Source organism: Xiphophorus maculatus, chromosome 7 (assembly GCF_002775205.1).
Source record: "Xiphophorus maculatus strain JP 163 A chromosome 7, X_maculatus-5.0-male, whole genome shotgun sequence".
NCBI classification, from domain to species: domain Eukaryota; kingdom Metazoa; phylum Chordata; class Actinopteri; order Cyprinodontiformes; family Poeciliidae; genus Xiphophorus; species Xiphophorus maculatus.
The window spans coordinates 1,530,768-1,551,107 of record NC_036449.1 but is presented as its reverse complement, the minus strand read 5'-3'; the positions used below and the strand labels follow the sequence as shown (position 1 = coordinate 1,551,107).

Here is a 20,340-nt window from a genome sequence, read left to right as displayed (position 1 = left end):
TACCTCCCATCCTCACATTTCTCAGTTGTCCTGACTTCTTCCTCCACTCTGCAATTACAAATCTTCACTTTATGATTTAAAATTTCAGCTGCTGACTTTGCCATCACTACTTTCTATAAGCCCCACAAAAAGAGGCCTGGCTGAACAGCCTGAGATCTTGCTTCATGATGTAAGCAAATACGATGTCAGTCATGTAAAGTTTGCCTGTATTTGTTCCCATTGTCACTCATCAAAAATACATCATGGTGCCGCTTAGAGTAAAACCTTTATACAGTCCTGCTGTGGGCAAAAAGTGGGATTCTGGACACAGCTGTGTTTTGACAACAGACATACGAAGACACTGTATATCTGCTTGTGCAGCATGTATGAGTATCATGATCAGTGGAAAGCCCTCAGATCCTGAAGACCCCCATAATACACTAAGCAAAATCAGCCAGCATGCTGAGAAGTTTGGTGTATTTTAGTCTTGTCTATTGATATTTAACCATTACTGAACACTTTCTACAAATTTCTTTAACACATTTGCATATTTCACCTTCAGGCAAAAAAATATTTGGTTAGAATTAGAGCAAACCTGAAACTACAGAACGAAGAGAGATCCATCTCCAGATCTTGATTAATTGATTAAGGTGTATTGAACCAGGGACACAGATAAAAGTTGCAGGATACAGGCCATTGAGGCCTCGATATAAGAACCCCTGCAGTACACATCCCAGAGCTTTACCTCGTCCCATAGACGTCTCAACTGCATGCCAGGTTAACTGCTGATTCTAAGTTGATTAAAAATGATTGGTATGGTGCATGTTTGATTATCGGACCTGTTTTTGTGTTGGCCCTGTGATGAACCAGTAACCCATATTCCATGGTGCACCCTGCTGCTTGTTCAGTAACAGCTTACAGTACAGGTGAAGTCCAAGGGAACTCTCTGGTGGAAATAATCTGTCATTTATTTAAAGGAACACTTTAAAACCTTTAGTCCTAAAACCTTTCAATCTCTAGAAAACAAAACAAGCCATCATTTATTACTGAAAATTCCTACAGTGAGTGAATCTGTGGTTCTAAGAGATGGTTCAGGTTCTGTTTATGTCGGAAAAACCTCCACCTGTTCAACATTATGATGGACGCTGGGGGGCTGCAGCCTCAGAAACAATTTCAACTACAAACTATTTCTTTAAGAGGAAAAAATATATATATTTTTTACTTTCTTAGAACTTCTATAATTTGAGACATCTATACCTGGATTGTTGTAATAAGTTGGTCATAGACACGGTGTAATGCATGTCTTATGTCCTAGTTCTACCACAGCTGGTTAACAGAACCTGCAGGGAACTACTGTAAACCCGTTATTTCAGCTGTCATGAACCACACGTCTTTAACACAGGATATTTGTCCTAGAGGACTGACTTTGGACACCTCCCACCCCCTTAGAAGACATTTTAATTTCACTTTTTTCATGGCAATGTTCTTGGTCCCCAAACATTTTATTACCTAACATACAGTACAGACCAAAAGTTTGGACACACCTTCTAATTCAATGGGTTTTCTTTATTTTCATGACTATTTATAAGGCAAGAAATCCCACTTATTAACCTGACAGATGATCAGACCTATGAAGTGAAAACCATTTCAGGTGACGACCTCTTGAAGCTCATCAAGAAAATGCAGAGTGTGTGTAAAGTAGTAATCACAGTAAAAGGTTGCTACTTTGAAGAAACTAGAATATAAGGGCTATTTTCAGTTGTTTTACACTTTTTTGTTTAGTGCATATTTCCACATGTGTTATTCATAGTTTTGATGCCTTCAGTGTGAATCTACAATGTCAATAGTCATGAAAATAAAGGAAACTCATTGAATTAAAAGGTGTGTCCAAACTTTTGGTCTGTACTGTACATGGCTTCCCCACTGTGACAATTTGTTTTATTGCATCAAGACTTGTTAAAAGATTCAGTTTGATTAAGCCTCAGATTGTCACTAAATTACATTTCCAAGTGTGAATTTGGAAAAATATAACAGAAAGTTGGCTTTGTGGGAGAACAGAGTGGAAAAACCTGGAGTTTCAAGGCCCAACACAACTATCTTTCATATGTTGGTAATAACATTAGTATTTTTTTTTAACCCAAATCTTTTAATTTACAAGCTTTTCAAACTGAAACACATCTAAGTTGGGTTTGATTCCATTTCTAGATGCAAGTTAAAACCAGCTCACAGGAAGCTGCAAAATCAACTTGTTAGAACTTTCCTCATGGTTAATTTGTATTTATATAATTTTTTTTTAATTATATGTTTTTCATCCGAGTACCACAAAAGACAACCCAGTTGAGAACCACAACTATAGAAAAATCCTCATTAGGAGGTTCTGGTAAACTTGGAAAAGAACACACAAAGCAAAAGGAGCCAAACAGCAGCAGAATGATTATACATGTTTATGAAAAAAGCATATAACAGTATACAAAGACATGTAATATAATGATAAAGATATAGTTTAAGTACTTGGTTAGATAAAATTCAATTACATTTTTCTTTCCTCTTTTTAATACAAGAGTAGACATATGGCAGCTGTCAAAGCACATGTTAGCTCACCAACATGGCTCTGACTCAAACGTTCTGCTCCAAGTTTTTCATAGTGGCTACAGTCATCAGAGTTCAACAGCTGAGCTCCCCCTACTGGTGGAGCAGAAACATCTCCAACAACAGCCATGAAGAAGGCCTCAACAATCAGATCTTTAGGTTATCACTGAATACAAATTCTCATTTGTATATTCTAATGTTTTCATTAAAATATACACATGAACATACATGACAGTTGTGAAGGAAATTTAAATACTGAGTGGTTTCCTAGAGAAGAGCAGGAATCCAAGAAGCTGCCATGTTACTGCAGATCTAGCTCGGTTTTTTGAGACCCCCCACATCGTTCTGTAGTGTGAAGAATTTTACAAAAAGAGTAGAAAATGCTGGAGAAACAAAGAAAGTTGCGATCTAAAAGCATTGTCACATTCTCACTTTCTTTCATCAGGTCACACCACTGTTCCCTTGTCATTGTCATTTGTCCTGGTTAGATGCAAATTATGTACTTTCTGAAACAGAGAACCATGTAGACACAAAGCAAAACGTTCTCTACAACATAGAATTTTTGCTGAAAGTTGGGATTTATTTGAAGGCACAAGGCACAAGTTTGGGTGTGTCTTTGTGTTTGGAGTTCAGTGTTTGAATCACAAGTCTGAGCCAGTCTCACATTCATCTGCTTTTTGTTTCAATACCTCTTAAGCTATTGTCAACAACCTGACGCCACATAGCCACACAGGGCATTTAGGAAGCTTGCATTCCAATGAACAAAGGACCTTGTTACTATTTTTTTCAACCTGGGCTGGAACTCTGTAGTGTGATCACAACATTTTCTACTCTAGTCCATGTGCAGGGAACTCAGCAGGGGGAACTTCGAAGAGTAGATGTGTGTTTTAAAATGGACTCACACATGTCCAGTTTGGGTCACAGCACCACTCCAGATCTGACAGAGTCCACTGATCCAAAGGTCCAACCTGGTTTTAAAGCAACAGTTTCCAGGAACAGGATGAAGAGCAATGCTTTTTCAGATGATTCTGGAAACCGCTGAGGACAGTTGCCTTTCTCCCAGGAGTCCAAGTAATTTCAAATGTTGGGACAATGCCCTTGCATTGTCCCAACCTCATACTTCCTCCCTTCCTCATACTTTTTATGCTTTAGTGACAGCATGATCAACTTCAAGAGAGAGCAATGAGAAAAATATTGAGAAAGCATGACTTGTACAACAGAGCTGAAGAAGATTGGCTCTTCTCCCTAAACGTAACTCCAAAATTTCATCTAAATGATGCACCAAACTTTCAGAGCTGTCCATTAAACACATATGGCCACAGAAGAAGTGTTTGACCATTATTCCCAGCAGTCCAACACCTCCTTTGACCTGCAAAGCACAGTGGTGGAGGACTGATGATCTGGGCCTCCTTTGCAGTCACAGGAGCTGGGCACCTTGCAGTCTAACAGGCATTAGACTGCCTATGATCTCCTCTACGTTCCAAAGTGTTCCTCGTGAGGTAAGCTGCCTGAAGCTAGGCTAAAACCATGTCATGCTAACAATAAAGTGAGATTTTATCCTTTGTGTAAATTACATCATTTCTGCTAAAGGAGGATGTTGAGGCTACTGAATAATAGGGTGCTCTTAGTTTTTCATAAACAGCTCCTCCATTTTGCATTTATTTAATAAATTACAGCAGAATGTAGAAACTGTGTTTTTACCTGAAGTTAGATTTAAAATTCTCAGGACTTGATAACCACATCTCTTTTATCATGTTCTGATTTATGAAAGCCTTAGAATTAAAATAAGATGTATTTAGTTTTTACAATGACTTTTTATAAAAATTTTAGAAATTAATCTTTAGAAATGCTTGTGAAAATATTCTGGGACCCCCTACTGGCCTGACAACAGCTTCATATAAGCTTCAAGATAATTCTTTTTTTTACTGCAATTATTTCCTCAAATATGTTGAGCACAACAATCTCATCAATTTGAAAAATGTGTGCTAGTTTGTGACTGACACCTAGTGCTTGTGTTTGGTATTGCATTTCAGAACCACCAAGATCAGTTCAGGTCTGACAGTAAATAGTGGCTGCAAAAGGCATTAGGATCAGATACAAACAGATCATTATATGGTGTTATAAATTTATTTTGGGCTGAATCATCTACTGCATATACTTTATCAACTAACAGGTATTTTTTCATTAGAAATAAAATTTTACATTTCAATGGCTGTGTTGGAATCTGGAGGCTGAACCTTCTGCTGCATGTTTTCTCAGTCTTTTCTGGTTTTACAGAAGCAGCTGAATGGCTTGAAATTGAACACATGTGTGAGGGGACAATGTCTGGGAAGCTTTGGTTGTTAGCATGTTCTAGAGATGAATGTGGATGGCTTTTATATACCTAGTGAGACTGAGGAAGGCACTTAAAGTGAAGTCCAGATGGAATCTAATGGTTTGGGTGCAAAGGTGCAGAAGAGTGCTCGCTTGTTCCAACACAAAATCTCTAGAATCATTTTCCCAAGAAGTGCTTTTCTATAGACTGCACATAAATGAATATATGCTGATGCATTCTGCATGTGTTGGGTTTCAAGAGCCAAAGCATTCTGATGTAACAAACAAACCTTAAAAAAGGCACATAAAAAATTCAACAAATAAATATACAATTACATCAACCAGTTTGACAGTTTCATTTAAAATGTACAGATTTCATCTGATATCTTATTCATTTGAAGGCACAGTTCAATATTTTTACCCAGATTACTAAGTCCTTTAAACTTTAGTGATTGCAATAAAACATCAAGTTCAGATGTGGTGGAAGGAGCTCAGGTTTCCCTTATAAAACATCTTTGGTTGGCTCCATCTGCATTCTGGTAAACACACTTGTAAATTCATACTTCATTGTTATTACTGTATATCGTCACGAAAGCAGACAAGCAGAGAGAAGAGCATTTGTGTAATTGCACAAAGTATAAAACACATATATAATATTAGAACATATGTGATGTGGATAAGCACTGATACAGGCAAGCTATATTGAGTTTGTGTCACCGTGCGGTCGATGGACGAGGCTGCGTTCTACTCCATGAGAGCAGGATTGATGAAAAGTCCTTGAGCCTGAGCGGAGACTCAGCTGTTCTGTTGAATGAACGAAAAACATGTCAGCAAAGGAGCAGAGCAACAAATACATCCAAACATAACATCACATGTGAACATTCTGCTAAAGTTAAATATTCAATTTTATAATTATTTTTTGCAGGTTTTTAAACTTTTTTGTGGATTTCACATTAAGTTGCTTCTTGTGTTTTTGATGGAAGCAAAATGATGGCAGGACTTTGCTCTGCTACTTCATCCATAGAGATGATTGAATGTGTTCCAGAAAGAGCCATGCAAGTCCAAACCATGACATAATTACTTCCTCTGTTTAATAGTGGAACACTGTCTAGGGTCTTTCTTTGCTTTCCCCAAACTTCACCTTTGTCTCCTTACTCTGTAAGACCTTTACTCTTAATTTTCATTCTGCTTTCCTAAACTTAATCTTCATGAGTCCTTGAAGACTCTACAATTCATCATGAAGTCTTCTATGAATGTGACTGTAATAATTTCCTTCTACCTGTGAGGTGTTTCAGCTTTGTTCTTGCAATGTTTGTGATGTCAACTGCTTTATTCTACCCATTCTTCTTTTTTTTCCACCCACAGACAGCTATTTTATTCTCTTGACCCAGCAGTGATGTCTAACAACAAACCTGTACCTGAACTAGTCTTTCATTCTAAAATTTTAGCAAAAGAAATATGAGTCAACTTCAGAATTATCGGAGAGCCTCAATGAAAAATTCCAGTCTAGTTTGAAATTTGTCCAGAATGTTGATCTTCTTGACATGGGTCATAATTTTGTACTTTCATCATCTGAACAGTTGATGAATTCTCGGTTCCATTCTGGTTTAAACAAGCAGAAATTTGTCAGTCCCTCTTAGTTACTTAGGGGTACCACAAGGATTTGTTGTGAGTCCACAGCTGTTATATTTGGTTATGTTCCCTCTGGGTTCTACCCTCTTTCTATTGCATTGTTGATGATATTCAGAGTTACCCACCAGTTAAACCAGAGAGGACCAGTCCAATGCAACTGCTCCTGAATGCAAGTTCAGTTCAAATTTGAATTTTCTTAATCTTTGTCAACATGAAGCAGAAACTGTTAGTTTTTAGGGTGCAGTATCTCTGATGCCCCTAGGTTCTAAATGTTCACTTGGCCTTTATCTTTGATCATTCTTTTAGATTGGTCAGTCAAATTCCTCTGAAGTTGTTCAATACAGATTTTTTTCTGCTCAAGCTTGCTAAGCTAAAGCTGTACTTATCCTGTGGAATAACTAGGAATGATTCATGCAAATTTTACATCATACTTGGACATACTGGACCAGCCTTTGTTCCAGTGCTATCGTCTCAGATTACAGCTGTCATGTTTAGTTCATATTTCTGTAATCAGCAAGCTCATTTTGATCCACCAGCACATTTTAAAGAACCAGACTAAATTAGATTTAAAATGAATCTAATTTGCTGTGATGGACTGGTGACCTGTCCAGGGTGACCCCGCCTCTCGCCTGTTGACCGATGGAGATAGGCACCAGCTCCCCTCGCGACCCCCTTACGGATGAGGGTGTAAGATAATGGCTGGATGAATCAAAATTGAGTGATTTTATTTTATTTTTTCTCTGCTTGATTAGAAAAAACATATGGCTTTAATTATAATATGGCCATTAATTTTTTCAATTAATTTTTTTTAGAAATACAATTGTGTTTATTTGTTTAATTGAACTAATTCATGTTGTAACTGTGATTATTCTTGCCACACAGTAAAATCATGTTCACCTGGAGCCTTACTGACGTCTATCAGAACTCATGATGCTCTAATTTATGATCAGTGGTACATTTGATCATGAGGTCTGAGGAATTAGAGGAGTTCCCTCTGACTCCTCTAAACCAGTGTGTATCACATGCTAATTGGGTGACAGTGAGACATTTAACTGTTTAAGTTCTTCAGTGTGCCATCTCTTTCTGAAGCTCATTCTCTTCTGGTGGTGGTGTGTTTTCAGGGCTGTTTACCTGTGTCTGTGTGTTGCTGTCCAGGTAGTGCTGCACGTTACAGGAGTTCTCTGCAGGGGCCATGCCAGGGGCCAGAGGGCCGATGTTGGCCATCTCCTGGTTGATGGCTGACGGGCCCACTGGAAGCTCACTGTGGCTCCACTGTAGGTAGCTGGAACTCTGATCCAGAGTCACATTGGCCCCGTTGAGGTCTGGGGGACCATAGTGAGATAGACGTTTTACCCCTGCTGGGTTGGAGGAGAAGTGCTGCTGGAACATGCAGCTGCTGTGGGGGTCCTGGCTGCCGGCTGTCCCCAGACCCCCTTGCTCCAGGTGTCTCAGTCTGCTGACGCTTTCTGGACAGAAGCCGGAACTAGGGAATACTTGGCTCCCTGGATGTTGGCTCTGGAATGTGGACATGGACTCATGTCCGTTCTGGATGATGCCAGCATGCGGCAGCGTCTGCTGCTGGCTCTGAGGCCACTGCTGCACATGAGCTCTGTGGTTCTCACACACCAGACCCTTCTGCAGAAACTTTGGATCACAGCCACCAGGAGGTGTGGAGGTGAAGTTGCTATAAGGAATCGTGGGTGGCAGGACAGTTTTTACACCAGGTACTGTGCTGCTCAGATGTTGAGCAGAATTGTGCAGGATCTGGCCAGTTGCTAGTTCTGGTCCCTCCATGCTGCTTCCCAGCTGCAGGAGCTGCTGGGCCTGAGCTGAACTGCCCTGAGAACATCCGGCTGGCATGATGGATGCCTGCTGCTTCTGGCAGGGTTGGGTAGAAGGGAAGGCCTCTGACACTGAGTTGTTGGGTACAGCGAGCGCTGGGAGTTCTATAGCCGGGCTGAAGATGTCATGCAGCTGCAGCTGCTGCAGCGACGGCAGACTGTTGTCAGTGTGACCCTGTTGGGACTGCTTGTGGCTCCTGCTGCGTCTCACTGAGTCCGGAGCGGACTCAGCCAGACTCTGGCCTGAAAGCACAGAGTCATCTAGGTGTTCATAGCAGCTGCTCACTAGGGAGTAAGAACAACTGGGGTCTGGAGTGTGGAAGAGCTGTGGCTCACACAGTTCAGAGGATGAGAAATTGTTGACTTCTGTAAGGCAGCTCGAGGTAAGGCTGTTCAAGCACTCCCCCCCCTTCTCTTTGAACACTGAGTCAATAAAGTCTACGATCTCATCGGTGATGAAGTTGTCCAGATCCGAGCCAGAACTTCTCTGAGGATCCTCCTCCTGGTGGAACCTCTTAAAGCAGTTTTCCAACTCCATCAGCTCAGAATCGTCTACCTCCAGGTTCCCCAGAATGTCCTCAAAGTCTCCGCTGTGAGTCAGCTTCTCCAGGCTGTTGATTACAGCCAGCGCTGACTGCTTGGCCTCCTCCTTCACCAGCAAGGGTTCAGCTGGCACCTCTGACGAGTTCTTCTCCTGCCACTCGTTGCTGGCTACAGCGACCAGAGCGTGGGTGTCCATGAACACCTGGTCCACAGGTAAGGGGGTGTCCACCGCCTGGCTGTACATGCTTTCATCCTGACTCATGAAGCAGTCCAGTAGGGAGGTGGGGGGCACGTCCCTCTTGGTATTTCTGCTGTCAAACATTTTGTCAAACTGAAACTGCGGGATGTCCATGGTGGGCCCAGTGCTGTAGAGAATGGCCTCTCCCGTGGCGCAGCTGAAGGGCAGCTGCAGCCGCCGCTGTCTCAGGTACTCCTCTCCCTCAGCGTTGCTGAAACAAAGAAGGCAGAACACATGAGGACTGGTTCCTGGCTGTTTTGGACCTGGTTCTGATAGATTTAACATTCCGCCTGCTGTCGGTGCACCCAGCTACTCACGTTATAGCTTTCTGGTATGCAATGATGAACTCAGGTCTCCCTCCTTTGTAGATGAGTTTGGCGTTAGAGTTCACCCATATCCAGCCGTTGGATTTGCTGAGCAGTCTGAACACAGTCAGACCGCTCTCTCCTGTTTTAATCACTGTCACAATAAACACACACTTTAAGTTAGAAAAATGGTATTTTGAAAGTGTTCTCAAATATGGTAAATACTGTTGGTAAATAATGGCTCCAGAAGTGACGCCAACATTTGATCAAATAACTCTCCAAAAAGAAATAAACTATAAAGTTAAATTTAAGACAGATTACAACATCAACTGTGGCAAAACACAATTCTTGTTTTATTTTATTACAATTTTATGTGACAGACCAATACATATTAGTTTGGTGTAGTAGATAGTTTTAATGTGGGAAGTGTACTCTTACTATTTTAAGATAGTAAACTGAATAGTGCTGTTTGAGATGTTTTAAAATCTAACCCTGATTTAAACTCGTCTAGAACTTCCTCCACGATCTGTGTTCCTTGGTCTTCATGATGCTGGTTATTCACTAACGTCTTGTTTCCACTGAGCATTATGGTACAAGTTGATACAGTTAAGTGTATTAGCTCATGGTTTGGTGTATTCAGGAGAGCATTTCGACCACCGGTGGGAAGGCAGGATTAAACCCAAAGGCCTAATGTAACATCATACTAATGCGACGAGAAACATTGTATATCTTATGCTTGTTGCAAGCAGTGATGTTTTTCTGTCCATTACCCTAACTGTACTGTCTTTGTCCGAAGGAACTTTATTAACTAATTACTTGACTACTGGAAGGCAGCTGGTTGCACTTTATTTTACTTTGAGGTATCAGAGTAAAGACCCCATCAAAACAAATTAAAGATGTGAATATATTTGCAAGACACTGTATCTCCTTGTTAAATAAACATCAGTGTTACTGGGTCTCCATTTAGCGTTTGTTTGTAATGCAGAGAAGACAAGTGAGCAGCGAACATACTGCGGATGTGGTTGTCAGCACAGTACATCATGTCAGCGGCATGGATGAACTGGTAGCCTGAGCCTTTCATACACAGCTCTGTCTCAGAATAACCCAGGATTATCTTCCCCCTGCAGAAACAATCAAGCAGAGTAATGTTAGAGTACTGGTTCAACTGGTCTCCATGCTAACCAAACTTTCACCTTTCACTAACAGAACAGGAACTAAAAACACCTCAACTGAATTTGACTTGACTTCCTAATCAAACTCCTTGTTTGCAGAAGGTACTGGGCTCTTAGGAAGTACTTGACTGTTCTGTAATGAAATAATGAAAACCATAGACCTGCTGTCAACGCCAGTGGGTGTGAAGTCCAGCTTGTGCCTTGTCTGGAAGAGGAGCAGTTTGGCTCTGATCTCCACAATTGATGGAGACTGGACAGGCACAGCGATGGCAAACAGAGCTAGCTGGATACTTTTACAGTTCTCACTGTCCCTGGAAAAGTTTTGACCATGGAGGTACTTCAATCGCCCATGGAACTTCAGGGCCTGTTTCAAAAAAGGATTAGAATTACATGCTGGTTTTAGGATTTTATTTTTATTACTGAATTAAGCATGGACAAACCAGGAAGCCGGAGGAGTTGTCCAAGAGACAACGGAAGCGACAGAAAAAGCTCCTCTCCAGGAAGGAGGAGTTGTCAGGAGGGAGCTGCTCTGGGTTGTACATCACTGCATTTCCACAGTTCTGGGAGACTAAGACAGAAACACAGAAATACATATCTGGAATATTCTGCCAAGCATGAAACTCTTCCACTGAGAGCAAATCAAATAGACAGTGATTTGTATTTCATATTGTTCTTGTTCATTCCATCACCACTTACAGTCTGCATCTGAGGCAACTGGAGGAGGGTTTAAGGCAAAGTGGAGCTGCTCTCTGAACATGGCTCGGTCGTCAGTGTGGATGAGCTCAAACACACTCTGGTGGACCACGTCTGACTGTGGGGAGACGGACAACTGCATCAGGTCAAACTGGCAACATTCAGAACTGAAGCAAAATGGGAGTTCAGACATAGCTGTTTAACTTTTAGGGTTTTTGAGTTACAGTGAAGTTAAAATTATAATTCTTGATTATATCCAGCTTGTTTGGTCTGGAGATGAAGGGAACAAACAGCAGTTGGAAAATTATATGATTAAACCTGTTGCAATAAATCAATAATCTCATGCTAGATTAAAACAAACTTAAAAATGTCCATGTGCATGATTGTTTTTCTCCTGTCTTTCTGCCAAAGACTAGATGACAAAAGTTTTCAGTTTGTTGCTTTGATCTCAACTAACCCATTTTTTGAAGAATAATTTTGTTTACAGGGACTTCAGTGTCTTACTTTTTGTTTCTTTTGTTTTATTTATTTTGGATATCTAAAATGTCTCCACTGTTAAATGTTCTTTAGAAATTAAAGTTTATTGAGCTTTAAGAGGATGAACTTGGGTAATTTGGCCATAATCATTATACTATTTGAAAATCATCTCAAAACAACAATATTATAGTTTAACACAATAAACAATTAATTGTCAAGGAAAATCTGTTATTATTATGACAGGCCTAGATATGACTACACTCTGGCAGCTTGTGTTATATTTAGCAAAAGATTTTTTTTTTTAAATGCAGAGGTAACGTCTAAAAACCAAACTCCACCCTGTGATCACATGGACTAAATTAGCCAGGGGTGCCAATGTGTGGTTTGGGGGCCATTTCTGGCCCTCCGAATGAATTTGAATGCCCCTGACCTGAATTTTAGAAAGTCTGGCCTGCAAACAAAGATGGTTGACACTGATGGATACTTTATCATCTTTTGTGAGGATATTTTTCCAGGTAAATTTAATTGTATTAAAATAAAAACAATGTAGGGTTTGAATGTAATGATATTTTTTAATCGTTAACTAGTAGCTTCTTCTCAAAGATGATATTGCATTGATATTGCCATCTTTAGTCAGGTGATGACTCACGATGTTTATTAAATCCCTATATGTAAAACATTTTTTGTGTAACAGAGTCTACTGTGCACCAGTAGTGATGTACAGAGTGCCAGAATGCCTTTTTCATCACATTTTAATTTAAATAATCGTTAAAAGCGGGAATAATTTAGTAATTCTTCAATTTTTTTAATTGTGCAGCAATTTGTGTTTATATTTGTGAATTATGCTAAATAATAATCAAACACATCATGAATGGGTCTGGTTTCTCAGAAATGTGCGATAAACACAACCTAAGCAGGACAAGCGGGCCTCTGTCTCACCTGATGGAAGCCCAGGTAGTCTTTGATGGTAGGGGAGGTGTAAAACACCATTCCTTCAGACGTCACCACCAACACAAAGCCGTTCAGCGCCTGCACAGGGAACACAAAAACATGGTGTGAATAGCCAGAATCACTACAACTGATAAAGAAACTCAACCAGAACAAAATAGTTGGGGTGTGTGGCTGGCTCTGAAATCTAAGCTGCCCATTAAAACAATGAAAATACATGTGACTGAGTAAATGTAGCTATTTTCTATCCACCGCTGATTCTAACTGAAGAATGAACAGACGTGGTTTAGATCAACATCATTACACTAAGACACAAGTTCTAAAGGTGTGTGTTCTAAAGGTTAGCTTCCCTGCTAGCCTCTGGCTCCCTCTCTGCATTATGAATCATGGAAATACAAGTTCATTATGAGTTTGATATTTTACAAAAAGTGTTGCTTACTGCTTGACAAGAGTGGAACTAAATCCTGTATCGGCAGGATTAGCAGATTGTTTCTCTTCCAAGAGGAATCTGTAGTGGAGCATTCTGAATGGAAACACTGGCAGCAAGCAGAGAGTCTAATAATGGAGAAAACCTTCAAGAAAATCCTCCATAAACAGAAATGGATCACTGCACTGGGTGCTACGACGGAACAGCTGTGACCTTCACTGGAACTGTATGTGATAGAACTGAATGGAATCAGTTGAACATGACCCATGTTGGCTGTTTAATTACCTTGAATAATTAGTTATTTGGATTTATGTGTCGGTTTATACATGCAGGGCTTCGCAAATGTATTCATCTCCATAGAACTTTTTCATATTTTCATCACAACCACAAACTCTCACATAGTTTGTAAAAAATCTGTATCACTTAAGTCTACAGGATAATTTAACATCAGTTAATCCTGGGAGAAACACTGTTAGAGGTGGTGCTGGCAGAGGTTCAGCATCCAACAGGACAACTCACCTGAACATAGAGCCAGAACTGCACTGGAACTGTCATGTGTTTTAATGGCACAGTCAAAGTTTAGACCAGCAACATTCAAATGAAAGGTCTATGGAAAATGTATTTTATTCATCCAGTCTGACTGAGTTTGAGCTAATTGGAAAGATGAATGAGCAAAAACTGTAGTTTGTTGATATGCAAAGCAACCTGCAGAGGCCCTCAGTCACATATGTCAAATTTTTATTGGTAAAAAAAATATTACCATGAATCTCCACATCCTAATTACACATTACTTTGAGTTGCTACCTCAAATAAGCACAACTGCTGATGTATAATCCAGCAGCTGGAACCTTGGTGACCCAGCTGGTGTCAGATGAGTGTAGCGCTGAAAGCTTAACTGTTTCTCCACAGGGTTAACTCATCCTCTCACCTGCAGCAGCAGCTCTCCTTCAGAGAAGCCGGTGGAGTCCATGTTCTGCCCATTGACCCCCAGAGGCACCCGGCTGCCATTACCATTCTTCATGGAAGCTGTGCAGGAGGAGAAACACAGAAGTGGTGAGCATAGACATCATCTAAGTGATCAAAACAGAAACTGAAACTTTGTTTTACCAAAAGCTGCATTCACCCTTTGGAATAACTTTTCATGCAGACAGTAAGGTGAGCTTCAGGTTCAGGTTTACTGTAGAAGCTTGTTATAATCTTGTGACAATCCTATCAGCTCTCATTGCAGAATAACTTTAAAACTGATCCATAAATATCTCCATCCATAATTGCTTCCGTAAACGAAGCTCTGCTTTGAGACGTCTATGTTCTTCTTCTGTGCATGCGGTCATAAACCGTGCACAGAAGTCTCATTGTGGTCTGGTTTAATTAGTAGCATGAACAATCATGCCAAAAAAATAAAAAATAAAAATTGATTCCAGTAAAAAATCTAAATTGAGCATCAAGACCTGCTGTGTGAACTGAGCACAATCTTAACAAAATGATTACATATGATTATCTCAAGCTCTGTGCTAAAATGTGTTGTGTATTCCAGTTTGTCATGGCTCTATGTGTTTTATGGGCCCTGCTTCCAACTGGACCACATTACCTTTTAAAGATTTCCGAGACTAAAGCAAGTTGACAGAGAACAGTCAACAGAGGAGCACATTCATTAGCTGCCAGTGAACAAAGCCATCATGGACCACTGTTGCCATTACAAAACCAAGGCGAGTGATTGGTGGCTGCGCTATCAGAAAGCTTGTTTGAGGTTCACTCATAACCTGCCCAGGCTGCATACAGAACTACTAGCTCAGTGTTTGCTTTAGGCTTGCCTTGGCGTCTTCTCCATGCTAGTCCCCTCTCAGTGTGGATCATTTTCCACTAGCAGCCCTGCATGTTGCATCATGTTCACAGTAGAGTCTTTCTGTTGCTCCAACACATGCACATCCTGCTGTAATAAGCATGTCCACCAGATTCTTCCATTGTAACATGGAAGAATCCATGTTACAATGGTGTTGTTCTTCTGAGTCCTCCAATAAAGTCATGGTATAGCGTTGCAGACTGTTTATGTCTTTGAAAGCAACAGTTGTTCCTGCATCCCCTGGAAAGTCTACAGTCATGACCAAAAGTATTGAAAATGACACAAATATTATATTTTCACATGATCTGCTGCCCTCTGGTTTTCATGTGTGTATGTCAGATGTTGTCATCACATACAGAAATACAATTGCAATCATATTATGAGTAACAAAAGCTTTTAATGACAGAATGAGTTAATGCAGCAAGTCAATATTTGCAGTGTTGACCCCTCTTCTTCAGGACCTCTGCAATTCTCCCTGGCATGCTCTCAATAAATTTCTGGACCAAATCCTGACTGATAGCAGTCCATTCTTGCACAATCAATGCTTGCATTTTGTCAGAATTCCTAGATTTTCGTTTGTCCACCCGTCTCTTGATGATTGACCACATGTTTTCAATGGGATTAAGATCAGGGGAGTTTCCAGGCCATGGACCCAAAATCTCTATGTTTTGTTCCATGAGCCAGTTAGATATCACCTTTGCTTTATGGCAAGGTGCTCCATCATGCTGGAAAAGGCATTGTTCATCACCAAACTGCTCTTGGATGGTTGGGAGAAGTTGCTCTCGGAGGACATTCTGGTACCATTCTTTATTCATGGCTGTGTTTTTAGGTAAGACTGTGAGAGAGCCGACTCCCTTGGCTGAGAAGCAACCCCACACATGAATGGTTTCAGGATGCTTTACAGTTGGCATGAGACAAGACTGGTGGTAGCGCTCACCTTGTCTTCTCCGAACAAGCTGTTTTCCAGATGTCCCAAACAATCGGAAAGGGGATTCATCAGAGAAAATGACTTTACCCCAGTCCTCAGCAGTCCACTCCCTGTACCTTTTGCAGAATATCAGTCTGTCCCTGATGTTTTTCCTGGAGAGAAGTGGCTTCTTTGCTGCCCTCCTTGAGACCAGGCCTTGCTCCAAGAGTCTCCGCCTCACAGTGTGTGCAGATGCACTCACACCTGCCTGCTGCCATTCCTGAGCAAGCTCTGAACTGCTGGTAGCCCGATCCCACAGCTGAAACACTTTTAAGAGACGGTCCTGGCGCTTGCTGGTCTTTCTTGGGCGCCCTGGAGCCTTTTTGGCAGCAATGGAACCTCTCTCCTTGAAGTTCTTGATGATGCGATAGATTGTTGACTGAGGTGCAATCTTTCTAGCTGCGATTTTCTTTCCTGTTAGGCCATTTTTGTGCAGTGCAATGATGACTGCACGTGTTTCTTTCGAGATAACCATGGTTCACAGAAGAGAAACAATGATGGCAAGCACCAGCCTCTTTTTAAAGTGTCCAGTGGTGTCATTCGTACTTAGTCATGACAGATTGATCTCCAGCCCTGTCCTCATCACCACCCACACCTGTGTTAATGGAGCAATCACTGAAGCAATGTTAGCTGGTCCTTTTAAGGCAGGGCTGCAATGAAGTTGAAATGTGTTTTGGGGGATAAAGTTCATTTTCTAGGCAAATATTGACTTTGCAATTAATTGCTGTTACGCTGATCACTCTTTATAACATTCTAGAGTATATGCAAATTGCCGTTATAAAAACTGAAGCAAGTAGACTTTGTAAATATTAACATCTGAATCATTCTCAAAACATTTGGCCATGACTGTAGAGGTTGGATTATGAAGCAAAGACAATGAAATAGGCTCATCTGTACTGTAAAAACACTTTAAGTGTTTTGGTCTAGTTTCTAGTTCAAATACCTGAATACACATGAAAAAAGACAAAACTATCTTACAAGTAACTTTTAGCAAGACATGGGAGCTTGTTTTAAGATAGTGGTGCCCTAACCTGTCCTGCATGTCTTAGATGAGTCTCTGTTCCAGCACAACTGACTGAAATGATTAAATGACCTCCTCTGCAGCCACCAAACGCTGCATCAGCCTGTTAAGTCAAGGGTTTGGAAACAGGACAGGGAAACTGGAGGACCGGCTTTGGGAAGCACTGATTGAAAAAGGACTAGTTCCACTTATAACATGGAGAAAATGTCTTGTTATAAGTGAAATAATCTGACAGTGGACTAGTCCTTTTCTAAATCAATTTTAAGGAATTACTGACTGAAAACGAGCTCCAATGCTCAAAAGTTATTGTTTTGTCTTATCTTAAGTGTACTAAGTCATTTGCACTAGAAACTAAACAAAAATACTTAGTAAGATTTAGTGTTTTTGCAGTGTGCAGCTCAGCTCAGCTGAAGGGTTTCTGTATCTTATGTTTTCTCCTACATATTATGTTGTTTTTAAGTTATTTAAGTGCCCAAAGGTCTATATTATTATTATTATTATTATTATTGTTGTTGTTTTCATTTCTTCTTCTCTAACAGAAGAAAAACTGATCTGCCACCATGTCTATCCAGACACACACACACACTTTTCTGCATCTGTCCGTAGGGAGTTTAGTCAATGAGAATGTTTCCTTATCTGGATTGCCACTACAGGAAGATCCCAGGATCCAGCCTCTCCCTGAATGGCTGACCAGGCCAGTCACACAACTTTGTAGAGGAGGGAAAGGCCTGTCACAGCTCCTCCTCCAATACACACACACTTCCTTACTCCACACTGACAACAAGCAACACCTCCTTCCTGATGGAAACCTGCAACTCTTCAAAACAACTGCCCATTGCTGTGTCTTGTTCAGTTCAGGGTTTCTGTGAGTAACTGGGCCTCCGTGTGGCACAGCTAGTTTTCTTTCTTCTCTGTGCTCTTCCTCCACATTTTCCATTGCAAGCAGTCTTGCAGCAAAGGGCTGGGTAATGATACTGTGAGAGCAGACATCCCTCAGTAAAAAACACGGAGCTGAAGCCAAAGCAGCAGTCATTCCTCTCATTTTCTTCAACCCACCAAAGCTTATCCAAGCCACAATGTTACTATGTTTTATCTCCTGCTGTGTCTGCAGTGGGAATGTTTTTGCCCAGGTTGAGAGAAAAGCATTTTAGCATGAGATCAGACTTGCACATCTGGACCTTTCAACACAGATGGAGAGAGAAACAGCTGATGATCTATCTTATGTGCTTACCAACATGTCGGCATGGCTGACCACCCGGTCTGGATTTAAAAAGGAAACTGTTTTCTGCTCTGACTAAACCAGAAGGAGTCACTACTGCAACTTCTCGTGCAAACACCCACATCTGTGTTTGTTTAAAGCATGACTAAGACAAAGGTGCTGTGATCTGGTTGGCATCATCAGAAACCTGAGAGCCTAAGAACAAGAGGTAGTTCATAGTCTCATTACCAGGAAAACTGAACTAAACAAAGGCATTTTACAGTCCTGCAGCCTGATCCTCCGACTCCATCAGGTTTCAGAGTAATCTGACACCACCACCAAGCTCTAACTTCCTGTTTCACAAAACAGCTCAATGTGTGATTGATGAAATTGCAGAGCAGATTTCTGAAGCAGAAAAACATGTCTGCTGCTCAGAGAAGGAAGACACAGTTCAAGGATCCAGACCTTTCAAAAGAAATTACCGTAAATTAAAAAAACAAAAATCAGCCAAGTTGGTGCTGCTGACGGCCAGACAGACAGAAAAAAATAAGAGTGAGCATCTATCATATGATTTACCATTTATCACAATAAATTTCTTATCATGATAAGAATTTTGATTAATCATTGTCACAATGAATTCCAATTAATGGGGTTTAAAAAACCCTAAGACTGCCCATATTGTTTGGATTACTTTTACAATTTTACTCCACTGTTTGTTCAATAAGGGTTTGTTTTTGTTGAAAAAATTTGTGAAGTTAAGTCATTTTAACCTTGACAGTGTCCAACGTTAACAGATGAAAAATAACCTTTTGGCAAATTCTGGCACATTCACAAAAATGTTAATGTGGATTGTTTCTACCAAATAAATAAAATCCATAAATGTCAATACAACTGAAAATATAATTCAAAGCAGGTACTGTGTGCAGTTTAGTGATACAAATGACACTTTTTTATGTGACTGGTGTCCTAAAGACACGTATTACAAATGTAAATGTTTTTCAAGAGCACTATTTGTGTTTGTGGGAATATGATTACTGTATCAGTCATAGCGTTACATAAAAAAGAAGTAATAAATAGTTACTATTGTCAATTTTATCATTGTCACCATATTATCACAAAATATTGTGGTAAAACTTTAAGTCCATATCGCCCACTTCTAGAAGCCACTCAGCCTGGGCAGCAGAGCAAACCGGATAGAAACAGCTAACCTCTCCAGTCCTGAATAAAAGAAACTGAGCAGGGAAGTAGTAGAAAGCATGTCAGTGATGCATAGGGGAATATTATCTTGATTTGAAAACATTTAGTTCCAGTAGATTCTGAGCAGAGATCTGTGTTCTCACGCAGTGCTAACAGCCAATAGGAGTGACTGCAGCAGGTCCTTCATCCTTCCACTAACGGTCCTGCCTGCTCTCACCAACAACTTCAAAGCTCTGCAAGGGACAGAGGAACAGACCAGCCTGTAATATTTCACCTCAGTGACACCATCTGTCCACATGGAGTAAAACTAGCATATCTATGCAGAACTAAACTGTTATACTGCTTGCTCTTTTAGAAAGTGTTTCTCTTTCATCTCAGGCTTTTGTAGGAGTGAAAATTCATTCATGTCCTCTGAGCCAGCTTTTCATTGGCAAGAAGGTTTTTATTTTGGAGTGTAGCAAATCCTTGCAGAGGATGGGGTCCAGTATAACTCAGAATCAATTTACCGTATATACATAGTCTGGTTCTTTTATCTGTTAAACACAAATTACATTCTCTTCCTGAATGCTACCAGTCAGCTGTGTATGACCAAGCATTACCATTCATTAAAATGTAGGTTTATAGAAACAACTCACCAGACTTGATCAAACTACCTGCTGCCTCTCTGCTTTAGCTGATCCTGAATTGAGATTAAAAATGAAAGTCCAATCTTTGATCTTCAAAATCTTTATCTCAAACAGATTTGAAGTCGGTACCGCCGGCTTCCTGGTACCGAGATTTTAAAAGGTTTCAAAACCAGCAACATTTGTCATACTGTTCCAGGGCTGACCGTATTCCACCTGATGTTGCACACTATTTTAGCTGATTGGGTGAAGGCCTCTGAAATGTTTCTCCTTTCACAAAAAAGGCACATTCAGTTGTTTGGAAATAATTTCACCCATATAAACCATGTGACGCTTC

The 20,340-nt window shown here is 40.5% G+C and overlaps 1 protein-coding gene across 1 annotated transcript in view; it reads right to left on the bottom strand.

The window, feature by feature from the left end:
* Window positions 1-2,407: 2,407 nt before the first annotated feature.
* Window positions 2,408-20,340, bottom strand: part of LOC102224426 (aryl hydrocarbon receptor-like) — a 44,667-nt gene continuing 26,734 nt past the window's right edge. Inside the window, exons 3-11 of the mRNA XM_014471100.2 lie at window positions 14,086-14,183; window positions 12,722-12,811; window positions 11,309-11,423; window positions 11,053-11,180; window positions 10,774-10,976; window positions 10,452-10,561; window positions 9,453-9,594; window positions 7,645-9,346; window positions 2,408-5,685 (exon numbers count right to left, since the gene is read on the bottom strand). Of these exons, the coding sequence (XP_014326586.2) occupies window positions 5,677-5,685; window positions 7,645-9,346; window positions 9,453-9,594; window positions 10,452-10,561; window positions 10,774-10,976; window positions 11,053-11,180; window positions 11,309-11,423; window positions 12,722-12,811; window positions 14,086-14,183 (2,597 nt within the window). The 3' untranslated portion in view covers window positions 2,408-5,676. The remainder of the gene's footprint in view (window positions 5,686-7,644; window positions 9,347-9,452; window positions 9,595-10,451; window positions 10,562-10,773; window positions 10,977-11,052; window positions 11,181-11,308; window positions 11,424-12,721; window positions 12,812-14,085; window positions 14,184-20,340) is intronic.